The sequence below is a fragment of the Cynocephalus volans genome, chromosome 8, assembly GCF_027409185.1.
Source record: "Cynocephalus volans isolate mCynVol1 chromosome 8, mCynVol1.pri, whole genome shotgun sequence".
In the NCBI taxonomy this organism is placed as follows: domain Eukaryota; kingdom Metazoa; phylum Chordata; class Mammalia; order Dermoptera; family Cynocephalidae; genus Cynocephalus; species Cynocephalus volans.
Genome location: NC_084467.1, coordinates 130,242,476 through 130,259,746, shown reverse-complemented (window position 1 = coordinate 130,259,746; position 17,271 = coordinate 130,242,476). Strand labels below are relative to the sequence as shown.

The 17,271-nt window shown below is 36.4% G+C and overlaps 2 protein-coding genes across 2 annotated transcripts in view; one reads left to right on the top strand and one right to left on the bottom strand.

The window, feature by feature from the left end:
- ANKRD45 (ankyrin repeat domain 45) overlaps window positions 1–17,271 on the top strand; it is a 44,820-nt gene that overhangs the window by 24,068 nt on the left and 3,481 nt on the right. The window contains exon 3 of the mRNA XM_063103712.1: window positions 9,560–9,654. Coding sequence (XP_062959782.1) covers window positions 9,560–9,654 — 95 coding nt within the window. The remainder of the gene's footprint in view (window positions 1–9,559; window positions 9,655–17,271) is intronic.
- On the bottom strand, window positions 2,261–5,143 carry TEX50 (testis expressed 50). Its single transcript, XM_063104028.1, has 2 exons — window positions 4,820–5,143; window positions 2,261–2,473 (listed from the first exon to the last, which is right to left on the bottom strand). Exons 1-2 carry the CDS (start codon window positions 5,141–5,143, stop codon window positions 2,261–2,263), a joined length of 537 nt encoding a protein of 178 aa, XP_062960098.1.

Here is a 17,271-nt window from a genome sequence, read left to right as displayed (position 1 = left end):
ACACAGTGTAAATGCACCCAAATATTGTATTGTACTCCATAAATACATACAATTATCTTGAGTCAATTAGAAAAAATAAGCTAAAATGAAAAAAATTTCAGAGACAGAAGTAGACCAGAGAAACAGAATAAAAATCAGAGAAGGAATAATGAGATGTTATTGCTTAATGGGTACAGAGTTTGTGTTTAGAATGATGAAAAAGTTTTGGAAATAGAGATAGTAGTTACGCAGCATTGTGAATGTAATCAATTCCACACAATTGTATGTTTAAAAATGCTTAAAATGGCAATCCTTATGTTATATATGCTTTACCACAATAAAAAAAAAAAAGGAAAAGAAAAATGCTGCTGCTATTATTACAGCCACGTTATACCCTTGAATGCCAGACCAAGGTGTTTACTTTTTATTCTGGGAGCCACTGAAAGTTATGTAGAAGAGGAAGAGATGAAAGTGATATTTAGGAAGATTCAGCTGGTAGCAATAAGAAGCTTGCTTATCACTGAAATGAGAAGGGGACTAGGATGATTGACAAAAGTAAGGAAATTGAGAGAAAGAAGCACATTTGAGAAGAAAGAAATGAGTTGTACTTTGCAGATTATTTTATAGGTAATTGTATACCTGTACTAAATGTTTTATTTTATAGGTAATAGTATACCTGTACTAAATGTTTTCTAGGGACAATTTTTTCTCATGCCAATATCTTCAATTTTGTGATTAGATTTATAAGTAAAAAACCAAAACAGAAATAGCAAAGGATTCAATTGATCCCCCGTGAATAGAAATTGTAGGGAAAATTCACATTCCATAATTCAAAAACCACCTCTGAAGAATGAATTACCCATGTTACTGAAAAATCACAATCCAGGGACACATTTTGCTGTAACTTTTCTGAAAAGAAAATGTTTAGGGCTTATGGGTGTAAGGTTTCATTTATTTTCTTCTGCATAATATCCATCTGTTTAACTTGAGTCCTTAGGTTCTTGGAGGAATTATACCTAACATGTCTTAGGGATAAAAAGAAAAGAAGACTATAAAAAGTAAACTAGTATTGTATGTCCAGATCAGTGATAGAATTAGGTTTGGAACTTCATGGGAATGTAACTGAAATGTCAGATACATAAACTACTCAACATGAAATTTAGCATTTGTTTAATTTACACTTACCAAGAGTATATACATCACTTATATTCCTCATTCTAGGATTAGAGTAGGACTCACCTGGAGACATGTAAGGGACTAAGGACTTCCTATCCCAAAGAGATAAATTTCTTCAGGTTTTACAGGTATGGGGAATTTTTACAAAAAGCCTTCAAGAGTCCCTCATTAAAAGAAATATATATCAGCTAGTTGATATATATTAGAAGGAAGTAGTTGCAGTTCAGAACTCTGAAGGGATGGAACAAACATTTATGGAAATATCGGGGTGGGATTGTGCTAAGGAGGAATGGAGGTACGAAGGGGAGTATGGAAAGTGGAACAAGAAACAAACTTTTAATAACCCGTAATAGCGCAAGGCAGGCAATATTCTTTTAAAACTGTAGAGTTATGTATTACTGTTTCAAGGATTGTTTCTAAAAAGTTTTGTCCCTCCGTTATACTTGTATTGATGGGAGGTACGTTTATAGGTATGGCATGTTTTTCTAGGATTTTTCAAGATTTTTAAAATAAAATCTTCTCTCCCAGTCTCACATCCATCTCCTAGTTTTTCTTTGGAAAATATATAACCATACTTTTTAAAATTGAGGTGTCTTAAAAACAAAAGCCCGAAATTTAAAAAATGTTGATATGTAATTAATCATGTTATACTGAAAATGCAAAAATTGATACTTTAAAAAATTAACCTATTTCTTTATATTTCCGTGCTATTTTAGCAGTCTAACATGGGAAATTAAAAATCTCCCTGTGGCCATAAAATTTGCTCAGGAAAAGAAGAATCACAGATATTATTTAAATCAGAGATTTATTGAAACACTAAACTAAGCTTCTGTTCTACACATTGGTTAATGATTAATAATATAACATCAAAAAGAATGAAGTATTTACACATGTAGCAGTCATAGTGTACAGTCTTTTTACCAGTACTTAGTAAGAATAAATTCTTTTTCAGTTGAATGGAAATAACATTTAAACCCAGACTTCTTTGGAAAATTTCAGTAAAGATTGGGCAAAGAAAATGGCAAAGAATCATTTTTATCCTTAAATGAGTTCTCTCAATAGATTTCTTTTGCAATTACCATATTTGAGCTGTATTTGCATATGTTTAGTGTCCTTTGGCTCCGTCTCCTCCTTCACTCTTCTCCTTGAATTTGTGGTGCTTAACTTTCTTAGCGGGAGGGTGGTCGGACACCTGATTCAGGTACTTGGCCACGAGTGATGTTGTGGCCACCAGTCTGCAGAGTATTTGGTCAATGTCATAGATGGATGGACTTTCTAGATCATTACTAAATTTACCTAAAGAGGCTTGTTTTTTCAGCTAAAAGGAGAAAAACAAATGAAACAGATTTTATCTTACTGTAGTTCAAATTGAATTTGTATTCTGAGTACATAACTCTATTAAAATAGCACACATCAATTATTTATACAAAGGAAAGGTTACTACATAAGTAACATTTAAGTGCAGGAAAAAATGCTCTTCTGTATATACCCCATGTAAGATTAATCATTATGAGGCTACTTCAAAAAGTTCGTGTAAAAATAGAATTAAAAGATAATACTGATCTTTCCATGAATTTTTGAAGTGCCCTCATATTACCATGAGCAAATGTTTAATTAATGCTTTCTATGGTTAGAGCACTCTGCTGGGAGAAATTATTTGAATATTAGCAAAATGCTTTTCTTTACTAAACAACCTCAAGGTGTAATACCATAAAATCACAGTGATTTTAAAAATAAGAAAACATTTATAAATATCTTATTGGTCTGAAGGTCAATGAAGTTTTTTGGTCAATGAGCTTTTCGATTGTCTCAAGCTATGGTGCCATCTATTGGCAAAGAGGGAAATTAGTTTAAGAGCGCCATTTCCCCAAAAGTCATCCTCACATTAGCGATTAGTTTACAGTCCATTTAAAAAATGTGTCAACTTTTGTACTTAGCTTTCTTAGATAGATCTAGAAAGGATCTAAGAGATCTCTTGTCCAGATCCTTCATTTTATGGATGAAGCAGCTGAGAAAGATCAAATGACTTACCTAAGGGCACAGACAGGTAATTTCGTTTCCTATACATTCTACTCACTGTGATGCACTACTTTTTTGATGTGCTTTGTAGCTTAAAGTAGAGGGGCTGGGTTAGATGATTTTAAGGATCTTCTAACTTAATACACATTTGTTGAGCACCTAGTATATGCAAGACACTGTGCTAGATGCTGGAGATGAATGAGGAGGGGAGAAGCTTACAAAGAGGAATGAGACATAGTACCTTTCCTCAAAGAAATTGATAATCTTGGCTAGAGCTCAGGAGAAGAGGAGGAAAGACCTACGGAGTGCATTATGGTGGGAAAGCCACAATGAGAGAAAGTAAAAACTGCTCAGACTGTTTCGAGTCCCAGCCGTATCCAGGCTGGAGCTGCTGAGCGCACAGAGCAAGAGCTGGCAAAAGCTGCAGCTGTGCCCTTCAGCTGAAGTTGCTTGGAGATGGCAGGGGAGAAGGGGGCCATGGTGGCTCCCAGGCCAGCAAGACCATTAATAGGGTTCCTGTGGACCCACAAAGGAGCGAGAAGCCACCACAAATTAAAAAAAGGAGCCACTCAGAGGCCGGTGAGTCATTGCAAGAAACCAAGACTAGAGCACAGCCTGAACCATGGGAAGTGTTTGCATCACAGGTGGTGGGGGAGACGGGCCCACTGGGAGAAGACTGGGGCACAGCAAGGACAGCTGATCTGCACCCCAATCAGCGAAGGACCAGTCAGAGGAGACTGGTCAGGAATATAGAATTGCATGGGGTGCAGTTTGATGAAAAGACTCAAGCCCAGACCAGAGTTTCTACACAACCCAGGTAAAATCAACCATTAAACCCTGAGCCGCACAAAAAGCCTTCCCTAGGGAATCAGCCCCAAAGCAGCAATTTAGCTCAACCACACAGCTCAAGTACTGGTCCCCACAGGAAGTTCCCCATTTTAGAAGTAAGCAAAAGACAACAAATTAGTTCCAGTGCAGAATTTAAGTGGTGGGAACAACAAATAATCCAACAAAGAAATGAAAGAAAAATTAGACCAGAGACAAAGTTTGATATTAACTACTAAAGGTCTCATTTCACCAAAGAATACCTATAACAGCTAGAAGGACCGGAAGTCCCCTGGGCTACCAAGCCAGAAAGGGGGGAGAGTCGGGGGCCCTAGCAATGGTCCCCAACACCTGCAACCAATCCTGCGGGTGGGGGATGAGGGTCTTGGCCACGCCACCCCAGCACACTGCAGCCAGCCCAGCAGCGACCACCACGCAGCTGCAGGAAGTGCCCTGGGCCTCCTGAGCCAGGGTGGTGAGGGCTTTTGCCACACACCCATGACATCTGCACCCAGCCCAGCTATGACCAAGCCACCGCTGTAAGCCCCTTGGTCTCCCCTGTGGGAATGAGGGGGGTGCTACAGGCCTCAATCCCGCCCCTCCTGCTCCCTCATTCTTCTATCCCATTTCCTTCCCCTTTCCCCTCTCCCCCTCCCTCCCATCTTCTCCGCAACTACGTCCTAGAATGTAAAAAAATTAATAAAGTTACATTTAAAAAAAAAAATGAATAAAATGGTCTTACTAGTTAAAAAGAAATTGATAATCTTATGTTCTACACTTTGAGATTTTTAAACTATTACTATTTGCATCACTAATTCACCTTTTTTTTGTGTTTCTTCCATTTCATCCACAGGTAATGCACAGATAAAACAGACAGGATTAAAAAGAGAGCTTGTGCTAAAATATAAATGAGATGTAAACAACCCTGAAATATATCCATGTTAGCGAAGTTGCAGCATAGTTTGTTCAGAGGGTAAGGTAGACAATGAAATGAAGAAGGCTTAACTTTCAGATAGTGTACTTCTTCTGGAAAAATCTCCCATCCAACCTTTGTCCAGGTAGTTCCATCACAAATGCAGAAGCTTTCCCTGAAGAAGCAGATAAACAACAGAGGAAAAATCAAAGATAGTTCTTGATTAGACATCTTTTTTTCTCAACAGGAAAAAAAAAATCTATAGCTAAAAAATTGGTTAGTTGACAGAACAGAAAATGCTCTGAGTATTTGCCAGTCAGCAAAATATATACTGAGAATCATTGTAACATCATCAGTCATAGTGATGCAGGGATAAATTCAGTGACATCATAAAGAACCACTCTGGAACTAAAAGGTGTCACCTAATGAATGACCTTGAGTTTCTTAAAGATGCTTTTTGTTGCTTTTTTTCCAGAATGGTTTGAGCTTTTTCAATTTTCTTAAAAATGAAGACTTTACTAACATTTTGGTAGCTAATAAATTCAAACTGAAATTGTATTAATAGAATCTCATGGGAACAATTTACTCGTATCCCCTTCAACCCTCCTTCTGAAGTACGGCAAGTTTACATCTAACTTAAAAAATACCTATACCATTTCACATAACCTAGCATTTGCTTCCTATTTTCTCGCTGTGGAATGTCCTTCCTTTCAAATAGTTCCACAGATATTGAGTGCCTATCCCTTTTTAACATGTGTTCCTTTGGTATGGTGCTATCACTGGTGCCATGGTGATATGGTAGGTAATGGGTGAGGGGTGAGGAAGGTGGCATGGTATGCGAAGAAAGGTAAGACGGTGAGGTGTCACAGTTATGATAAAACGATGGCACATAGACCCTGCCTTTAAGGAGCTGACAATGTAGAGGTAAAAGCAAAAACCAAGATAATAATAAAAATTACAAGACAGGGTAAAATGAGAACTAAATAACATTATAAATGTGTGTCAGTTGAGACAGCAATGAGTTCTACCTGGGGGGTTCACAGAAGTTTCACAGAAGCGTATTTGAGCGGGCCTTGAAGAATAATTAGCATTTTGATAGGTGGCCATGCAGAGAGGGCATCTCAGATTGAGGAAACATAATCAAATAAATTCTGTGTAAATCTTCATACGACAAATATTTATTGAGTGCCTACTATGTGCTAAATACTGTTCTAGGAGCTGAGACTGTATATACAACTCAGCACAAGTGAGAATCTTTAGCTTCATGGGGCTTCCTTTCTAGTAGAGGCATATGGAAATTAATTGTATCTGTGTAAATCTGTGTATCTATATCTGTGGAGTGTTACGGAGAAAGATGGTGGTAAGGGGGTTAGGAAGTTGCCAGCAAGTGAATGAGTGAGTGCGTGTGTTATTTTTCAGAGGGAAATTAGGAGAGGCCTCTTTGGTGATGGTTGAGCACAGTCCTAAAGGAGCTGAGGGAGGGAGCCGTGTTGGTATGTGGGGGCAGAGGGACGGGAAGTGAATGGTCTGTGAATGAATGTTGGAGGGGATGAAGTTGGGAAGATAGTTTGTGGCCAGATAGATCTTGGAGGGCCCTGTATTTTATTCAATAGACAATAGATAATTCATGGAGTTTTGAGAAGAGGAGTGACATGGTAATAAGCTCATTGAGTGCTTTATTGTGTGCCAGCCACTGTGCCAAGACATTTGCATGTGTTATACTGTATATATTATATACTATATATTACATTATATGAGGGTACTTCAAAAAGTTCATGGAAAGATTCATATTATTTTTCAATTTTATTTTTCCACTATCTTTTTGAAGTACCCTCGTAGTACTTATGCATTATAGCATATATTACAGTATGCGGTGTACACTATACTATAACCCTATGAGGATTTTACTATAAATAATTCCATTTTTTAGATGAGGAAACTGAGGTTAGAGTGGTTAATATATGGTGGCATTAAGGGAATCTTTGTAATAAGCTCCTCTGTCCACAAGTCACCCAAAATAAATACGTGCTCTCAGTGAAAACAGTGTGCTTATTATGCAAAGCAAGAAGACCCATTAGCTGGCCTATAATCATTAATACTACTCCAGATATGGGTCTGAATTTAGCTATGGAAGGTACTTCTATTATGTCTACTTTATAGATAAGCAAATGAGGCTTAAAGAGATTGTCAGGTGCAGATGACACAATTGAGCTTTAGTGTGGTTTCACCAAATCTCTCAAATATTCCTGTCTGGAGTTTCATGAGATTGTACATACCAACTATGGTATGTAGGATAGCCCCAAAGATATCCAGGTTCTAATCACTGGAAACTTTGAATGTTATATGGCAAAAGGACTTTGCAGATATGATTAAGTTAAGGATCTTGAGATGGGGAGATTGTCCTAGATTATCTAGGTGGGCTCTAAATGTAATCATAAATGTTCTTATAAGAGGTAATTAGAGGGATATTTGACATAGAAGAGGAGAAGGTGATGTGATGATAGAAGCAGACTTTGGAGTAATATGCTTTGAAGATATAGGGAGGAGGCCATAAGCCAAGGACTGCAGGCAGTGACTGGAAGTTGGAAAAAGCAAGAAACAGATTTTCCATTCAGAACTGTAGAAGGAATAAGCTCTGCCAATACCTTGGCTTTAGACTGGTGAAACTGATTTCAGACTTCTGGCCTCCAGAACTATAAAAAAATAAATTATTTTTTTATGCCACCACCTGAGTGATAATTTGTTACAGCGGACATCGGAAACTAATACAGTTTTGCTAACTGGAAATGTGTTGCTGCTGTAATAAATGCATAAAAATGTGGAAGTGGCTTTGGAATTGGGTCATGGGTAGATGGCCAGAACAATTTTGAGGTGCATGAGGTGCAGTCTGTTGGTAGAAATATGGACATTCAAGGCATTGCTGTTGAGGGCTCAGAAGGAAATGAGGAACACGGTAGAGAAAGCCTACCTTATGTTAAAGAATGTATCAATCATCACAAAGAGAATGTTGGTGGAAATATGAGTGATAAAGGTGCTGCTGTGAAGGCTCAGAAGGAAATGAGGAACATATTATTGGAAACTGAGGTAAAGGCAATCTGTTACATAGAGGCAGAAAGCCTAGCTGAATTGTGTCCTTCCATTATGTGGAAACCAGAACTTGTCAGGGTGAACTTGGATATTTAACTGAAGAGATTTCCAGGCAAAGTGTAGAAGGCATGACCTGGTTTCTTCGTACTGCTTATAGCAAAGTGTGAGAGGATAAATTGAGGGAAGAACTTTTCAAAAGGGAAACAGGACTTGATGATCTGGGAAATTCTTAGCCTATCCAGATAGCAAAAGGTGCTAAAACTGAGTAATTCTCTGTCGAGAACTTATGCTCTGGAAAGAAAGCCAAGCATGTGCCTGGACAGCCTTTTGCTAGTGCCGAAGAGATTAGGTGTGTGACTCATGGATCTCTTCAGTCATCTCAGCAGAAGTCAGGAATAGAAATGAGGTCATCCCTGAAAGACCTGTGGAGGAGCCTCTTGTCTAATGGAGTAAATCTCTGTGACATGTAGGGAGACTTACAAGATATTTGAGAATGTTTTACTAGCAGAAATGCCAGCTGGGACAAAGGGTTAGAGAGAGAACAAAATGAAAAAAGGATGCTGGGCTGTCAAATTCTAAAGGAAAGAGACAGACTGACAAAACTATTCAGCTGCAAACACATAATCTTTTATGAAAAAGGAAAGATAACACAGAGGGTGGAATCTCAGGCCTTGAGGGAAGAACCTCAGGATCAAAGGGCAGAGTTTCAAGCAACAGAAGATTATTTCCAGGCCTTGAAAACTACTGGAATTTGCCCTGCTGGATTTCAGAATTGCTTTGGACTAGTGACTACCTTTGTCCTTCTGTTTTGTCCTGTTTTGGATAGCAATGTCTATGACTGCTATTCTATGCCTGTCTCACCATTGTATTTTGGAAGAAGATAACTTGTTTCCTAATTTCAAAGGTCCACAGAAGAGGAAAAATTTTGCCCCATAATGGATCATACCCAGATTTTCACTCATACTTTATTTACATGATTTTAGATTATAAGATTTGAGACTTTTGAGTTGATGTTATTTAGATGAGAATTTGGACAAGAGTTGATGTTGTAATGGGTCCAGACTTTTGGGGATTTGGGGATGAGAAGAATATATTTTGCATGTGGGATTGATGTGAATTTTGGGGGGTAGGGGAGCACACAGGGCAGACTGTGGTAGGCTGAATAATGGCTACCAAAGATATCCTGGTATGACTCCTTGTAACCTGTAAATTTTTTTAAGGATCAAGAAGAATAAAGCAAGTAACAGTTTGTCTATTGGAAATGTTTTTTGTTGTTCCTTTCTCCAGAGTAGATATGTTAGTAGAATATGGTCTCTTTGGGATTAGGTGTTTTACATTTTATCTGTTCTTTAGAAATTTTTAGCACAATTCTAGGAACTTACTGTATTCCCCAAAATGATGTTCTGGTTGAGTGTTAGCTTTCTGAATTTCACTGAAAACAACCACAACAAATCTCCTACACACAGTCTTCATAAAGCTCTGGATATTTAATAGTATGTTACAAACATATTTTTTGGCCTTTGTCTTATCATTGTATGTTATATTGTCCTTTTCCTTCAGATGCAAGGCTGGCTCTGAAAAAATATATTGCAAAGGTCTCTTTTACCATTACTGACACAGAAAAGGGACCAGGGAAGCTCCTTAAGGAAGACAAGGTACTGTATTGCAATTCTTGCTTGTTCTGAAGTCTTTTGAGAATTTTGGCCTACATCTGAATTTCTACACTAATGCTCTGGAGGTGGGGGGTGGTACCTAACTGTTCCTCTTTTTCCTCCTTCCTTTCCTTTCTCCCTTCCTTCCTTCCACCCCTCCTTCCATCCCTCCTTCCATCCCTCCTTCCATCCCTCTTTCCTCCCTTCCTCCTTTCCTCCCTTCCTTCCTTTCTTCATGAACTACTGATAAAGGACAGACTGATCAAAATTGAACGAAATAGTATTAAAGAATGACATAGAGATGTATCATTCCCAACAACATGAGTGGATCTTAGAAATGTAGTATTGAGTGAAAACAAATAAACAAAGACTACGTAATCTTTTTATAAAGCTCAAAAATAAGCGAAGTCAAACTGTATTGTTTAGGGATGCCTACATATGGGGCTAAAACTGTTAAGAAAGCAGAGCAAAAGGATAAGTACAGATTGTGGTTATCTCTTGGAGACAGGTAGGGAGATGGGATCGGGGAAGTACACAGAAGTCATGTTAATAATACTGGTAGTGTCCTGGTTCTTCTGTTGAGTAGTAGGGGCCACTAATATTTATTTCATTATTTTGCTTCAAAACTTAGATGTACATTACGTATTTTAGCAAATATGTGTATGTACATATATGTTACCTATTTTTAAATGTATCATATTTTCCATAATGGGGGGAAAAAAGATACACAGATGTAAAGATAAGTAATTATAAAGCCAGGTTGCCATCTATTATATTAGAATACTGCCTGTGGACTAGTTTATTACTTTGGATGTACATTAAAAAATATGCTTATGGCATCAGAAGTGTGTTTTGGTTTTAAATTATTTCATGCATTTCTGTGCAGGATGCTCTGGAAATTTCCTGTGACTTATAATTCAGATGAAAAAGAATTAGCTATTGCTATAGGTGTAAGATATCACCAAATCTGAGAACTTGATAAGTTACACATTGCACTGTGTCTTGTAAAACATTACAAAATCTCTCATGAAACAAATATAGGCAATATTCTGTTAGAATAGCTATTAGAGCTATCATATCTACAAAACAAAATTTTTCTGGCATGAAGAAATAGCGCTTTTTCAAAGTAGTTACTAGAAAAGCCTTTTAATTTCAATTTTTAAAAATTTGGTTATTTGAACTAGAAAATATTATGTATCCCTAGCAATAATTAGAAAAAAATCGAAATGTCTAAAGGTAATTTAATAGTTTTCCCTTTTCTGGTCCAGTCTTAGCACCTTGTCGTTCTGATAAGTTTTGTGTTAATTTTACCATGTTTTTTTCCTTCGCTTATATAAACATATGTATACACGCATATAATAGGGATTTTGTGAGATTTTTTTTTATAAAAATGGAATCATACTATACATATTATTCTTTAATTTGCTTATTTCCTCTTAAACATATATGTATATACATTTTATTTCCTGTCATTTTCTAATTTTATTGTTTTATTTTTAATTGTACACATTGTGGGGTATATAGTGTGTTTCTTTAGTACATGCATATATTAAACAATGATTCACTTAGGGTAGATAGCATACTTACAACCTAAGCATTGTTTTTTTTTTTTTTTTTGTGGTGATTATGGTCAAGATCCTCTTTTCTAGCTAGTTGTTTGCATTCCTTATATATTCTGGATATTAGCCCTTTGATGTGTAGTTTGAAAACACTTTCTGTCATTCTGTAAACCTATACTCTTCACTTTGCTGATTGTTTCCTTTGCAGTGCAGAAGCTTTTTAGTTTGGTGTAGTCCTATTTGTGTAGTCCCATTTGTCAGGTTTTGCTTTAATTGCCTGTGCTTTGTAGTCTTGTTCAGAAAATTGCTGCCCACTTCCATTTTATGTAGTGTTTGATCTATCTTTTCTTCTAAGAGTTTCATAGTTTGGAGTCTCAAGTTTAGATCTTTGACTCATGTTGAGTTGATTTTTGTTACATCTCTTGTTGTGTAATGGAGACGCAAAAAAGATGACTCAAAGCAACATGAATGTGATGAGAAGCCTGAAGAAACTGCAGCTCAGCAGCTCCTCTGTTAGAAGGAGAAAGTGGGTGTAGCCCCGAGTCGGTTTCTGTTTTAGTTTTTATTGTAAAGACAAGGAAATTACAGGAAAAGAACAGATGGTTAATCAATCATAGTAAGAGCATAAAGAAATTGGCTATATAACAGTCTTCATCCATGCATGAATGGCTCAAAATAGTTTCAACAATATTCCATCCAAAGACTCATAAATCTAAGCTATGTGACATGCAAAAGAAAGAGTAAGATAATCATTAAGTGTCTGACGTCTTAAGAAACTCAAAGAAACAGCATAAAGCAAAATGTGGAACAACCCCCATGTTCTAACTAATCTAGCAGAATGTCCTTGGAAATCTTAACTCACATATTTTCCCATCATTTAAGTTTTGTTGTATTAAGGGTTATTGCCCTCAGAACAATCCCTGTTTTGCTTCAGTTCTCTTGTTCACATTAAAGGCTTTAGTCCTGTGTAAGTTTCCTTCTCATAAAGTCTTCCAGTGAACCCATTATATTAACAATTAGTGTATACAATCCCTTACCTAAACAGTGATTAGAGTTGATTTGGTGGGCTCTTGCCTCCTAACTGTAGGCTCTTGCTTCCTGTCTGAGGACTTTTGTCCCACACATGCATTACCTAAAAACCCTATCTAATAATCAAATAGGAATCAAGATTTTTAACCCTCTACAGATTTTGTGTTTGGTGAGAGATAGGGGTCTAATTTCAGTCTTCTGCATGTGGGTATCCAGTTTCCCCCATCACCATTTATTGAAGAGGCTGTCCTTTCCCCAGTGTATATTTCTGGCACCTTTGTTGAAAATCAGTTGACTATAAATGTGTGGATTTATTTCTGGGCTCTATATTCTGTTCCATTGGTCTATTTGTCTATTTTTATGACAGTACATGCTGTTTTAGTTACTATACCTTTACAGTATATTTTGAAGTCAGGCAGTGTGATGCCTTCAACTTTGTTCTTTTTGTTTGAGATTGCTTTGGCTATATGGGGTATTTTGTGGTTCCATACACATTTTAAGATTGTTTTTTCTACTTTTCTGAAGAATGTAATTGGTATTTTGACAGGGATTGTGTTGAATGTGTAAATTGCTTTGGATAATATGGATATTTTGATAATGTTAATTCTTCCATCTCAAGAACATGGGATATCTTTCCATATTTGTGTCTTCTTAATTTCTCTCATCAGTGTTTTATAGTTTTCATCATGGAGGTCTTTCACCTCCTTGATTAAATTACTCCTAGGTATTTCATATTTTGGGTAGCTATTGTGAATGGGATTAGTTTCTCGATTTCTTCAGATATTTTGTCATTGGCATATAGAGATGCTATTGATTTTTGTGTGTTAATTTTGTGTCTTGCCACTTTATTGAATCATTTATTAGTTGTAGTAGCTTTTTGGTGGAGTGTTTAGGATTTTCTATGTATATGATCATGTCATCTGACAATAGGGATAGTTCGAGGACTTCTTTTCCAATTTGAATGTACTTTATTGCTTTCACTTGCATTATTGCTCTGGCTAGAACTTCCAGTACATGTAAATAGTTGTGGGAAAGTGGGCATCCTTGTCTTATTCCATATCTTAGAGGAGAAGCCTTCAAGTTGTGTCCATTCAATATGATATTAGCTGTGGGTTTGTCTTACATGGCTTTTATTGTATTGATGTACAGTCCTTCTATACTTAGTTTGTAGAGTGTTTCTATCACAAAGGGGTGTTGAATTTTATCAGCTGCTTTTTCTGCATCTATTGTAACGATCATATTTTTTTCCCCTTCATTCTGTTAATGTGATGTTTTACAGTTACTGATTTGTGTATGAGGAACCATACATTCTTACATTCCCGGGATAAATTCCACTTGATTATGGTGAATGGTCTTTTTAATGTGTTGTTGGATTTGGTTTGCTAGTATTTTGTTGATAATTTTCATGTCTGTCTTTATTAAGGATATTGGTCTGTAGTTTTCTTTCTTTCTTTCTTTTTTTTTTCATATAAAGATGACCGGTAAGGGGATCTTAACCCTTGACTTGGTGTTGTCAGCACCATGCTCAGCCAGTGAGCCAAGCAGCCATCCCTATATAGGATCCGAACCCCTGGCCTTGGTGTTATCAGCACTGCACTCTTCTGAGCAAGCCACGGGCTGGCCCTGGTCTGTAGTTTTCTTTTTTTCTTTTGTCCTTTTCTGGTTTTGGTATGAGAGTAATGCTGATCTCATAGAATGAGTTTGGAAATATTGCCTCCTCTTCAATGTTTTGGAAGAGCTTGAGAATTGATATTATTTCTTTAAATGTTTGGTGCAGTTCAGCAGTGAAGTGGTCTGGTCCTGGAGTTTTCTTTGGGAGTTTCTTGGGGCTTTTCTTTGGGAAAATTTTTATTGTTGCTTCAATCTCATTACTCATTATTGGTCTGTTTAGGTTTTCTAATTCTTCATGATCCAACCTTGATAAGTTGTATGTGTCTAGTTATTTATCCATTTCTTTTAGGTTTTCCAGTTTGTTACATATAGTTGTTCATAATAGTCTCGTGATCTTTTGTATTTTTGTGACTTCAGTTATAATGTATCCTTTTTCATTTCTGATTTTATGAGTAATCTTTTTTCATTGGTCTAGCTAAAGTTTATTGATTTTATCTTTTCAAAAAACTCTTTGTTTCATTGATCTTTTGTATTGTTTTTAATCTCTAATTCATTTTTTTCTGTTCTGATCTTTGTTATTTCTCTCTCTCGGAATTTTGGGTTTGCTTTGTTCTTGTTTTCTAGTTCCATGAGGTGTAATGTTAGGTTGTTTATTTGAAGTTTTTCTACTTTTTTGACCTGTTGTTGCCACTTTGTTACTTTTTTTCTGATTGTTTTGTAGATACTTTTATCCCTTTTTCCAGTCTTACTGTCTTCCTTTGTGATTAAGTGATTTTCTCTAGTGTTATATTTTGATTTCTTGCCATTTATTTTTAGTATATCTATTATAGGTTTTTGTGTTATGGTTACCATGAGGCTTACAAAAAACATGGTATAGTTATGAAAGATTATTTTATACTAATAACAACTTAACTTTGATTGATAAGAAAAAGGAAGAAAACAAAGCAGACTCTATATTTTGATATTATTCTCTTCATTTTTGACATTTTGTTGTTTCAAATTACATCTTTTTTATTATTATTTTTAATTGAAGTGTATTGATTGTACATATTTATGGGGTACAGAGTTATATTTCAATATGTGCATACAGTGCGTACCATTGAAATCAGTGTATTTAAATTCATCATTCTAAAAATTTATCTTTTCTTTATGATGAGAACATTTAAGCTTCTCTCATCTAGTTATTTGAAAACATACAATGCATTAGTGTTAATTATAGTTGCCTAGCACTGCTGTATATCCTTAGAACTTACTTTTTGTACCTAGCTGTAATTTTGTGTTCATTAACCAACCTCTCAGTATCCTCCCTTCCCCCTCCCCTTTCTAGCCTCTAGTAACTACAGTTTCTACTTCTGAAAGTTCGTCAAACTACATCTTTTAATATTGCCTATCCCTTATATGGTTGTTGGATTTGTTATTAATAGGTTTGTCTTTTATTCTTATTACAAAAGATATAGGGAGTTTATTTACCACTCTTGCGATATTGGAGTATTCTGAGTTTGTCCGTGTAGTTACTTTACTAGTGAGTTTTATACCTTCAAAAAAAAATTTTTTTTGTTAAACTTTAGTGTCATCTTCTTTCACATTGAACACCTTCCTTTAGCATTTCTTGTAAGGCAGGTGTAGTGTTGATGAATTCCTTTAGCTTTTGTTTGTCTAGGAAACATATTTGAAGGTTAGTTTTGTTGAGTATAGAATTCTTGGTTGACAGTCTTTTTCCTTTACCACTTTGAATATATCATCCTACTCTCTCCTGGCCTGTAGGGTTTGTACTGAAAAATCCACTGAAAGTCTTATTGGGTCTCTGTTGAATGTTATGTGTTTCTTTTCTTTTACTGCTTTCAGTATTCTTTCTTTGTCTTTGGTTTTTGATAAATTTGATTATGATGTACCTGGGATATTCCTTTTTGAACTGAATTTGATTGGTGAACCTCTGAGCTCTCCTAATAATATATTATGGACACCTTTTCAAACCCACTTCCTTCTACATACTTCTGCATATATTATATTACTGCTTATTATTTAATAATATGGGATATATCAGAAATGTATTAATTTCTTTTTATTATTGTAAACTGTAGTACAATAAACATCTTCATGGAGTATGCATAAAGCAAATGTACTTCACAGGGCCTGGTTTTCCAAAGCCTTCCAGTTTCAAATATTGACCTTGCAAAGGACAGGAAATTTTCTCCAGGCTATAGTCTCTGTTGTAAGATAAAGAATTGTAACACAGCAAGGTTGCTAGCTCAAAGACAGACAGGTTATTGATTGATATGTAAAGATAGTGGGAAATTGCTGTAAGAAGAGAATGCTTGCTAAGATCAAGCTTTTATTGGTGGATCGACTTAACTTCTTGAAAATTGCATTATGGACTGTCACCTTGCTTGTCTTACTGAATGTTACCAACTTCTATTTCTAAACTTGTTAACTATGCTTAGCAAAAACCCCACCTATGTTCTCTTCTTGCAACTTCCTGGTCTGGAGAATAAATGTGGGAAGAGAACCCAAATTCATGGTTAATTTCCGAAATGGAAGGAATGCCTCTCTCTTGAGGGTTCTGGGAGATTAACCCCTTTTTGGGGCTTCTCACTGCTCAGAAGAGATGGGCTTTGAGTAATCTTTGGTGGCTCCTTCACCCAGGGGAAAAGGGGTGACAAATCCAGGGGAGGCAAAGCAACACATCTTAAATTAGATATCAGAAGTTTGCTGCAAATGTGTAATGAGATGATTTTACAATGCACATTGAGAGGTTTTCAGTAAAGTGGACATATTCTTGCATTTCTTGAACTTCTTCCTCCTGTGAACCATTTGAGAGGGAATAAAATGTCAGCTGTATGCACCTCATACCATCCATCTGTTCCTTTCCAACCTTTACAAGCACTTCTCTTTGTCAAAGGGCTCAATGAAAATAAAGGATTAGGGAGAAAATGTAGACTTGTACAAGGCTTCATGACTCTTGATGGTGAATTTTATTATACTCACATACCACTAATGTTAGAGCTGCATTGTCCAATATAGTAGCTACTAGCCACATGTGGCTATTTAAATTTGAATTACTCGGGCCGAGCCATGGCACACTCGGGAGAGTGCAGCGCTGGGAGTGCAGCGACGCTCCCGCCGCGGGTTCGTTCGGATCCTATATAGGAATGGCCGGTGCACTCACTGGCTGAGTGCCGGTCACGAAAAAGACACACACATAAATTTGAATTACTCAAAATTAATACAACTTAAAATTCAGTTCTTCAGTCACACTAGCCACATTTCTAGTACTCAGTAGCTATATATATGAGTATATCTAATGGCTACTGTATTGGGTAGTGCAGATATAGAATATTTCCATTATCACAGAAAGTTCTGTTGGAGAGTGCTGGTTTAGAGATACTGTAGAGTTTTATATTTAAAAAATAAGTAGAAAGTA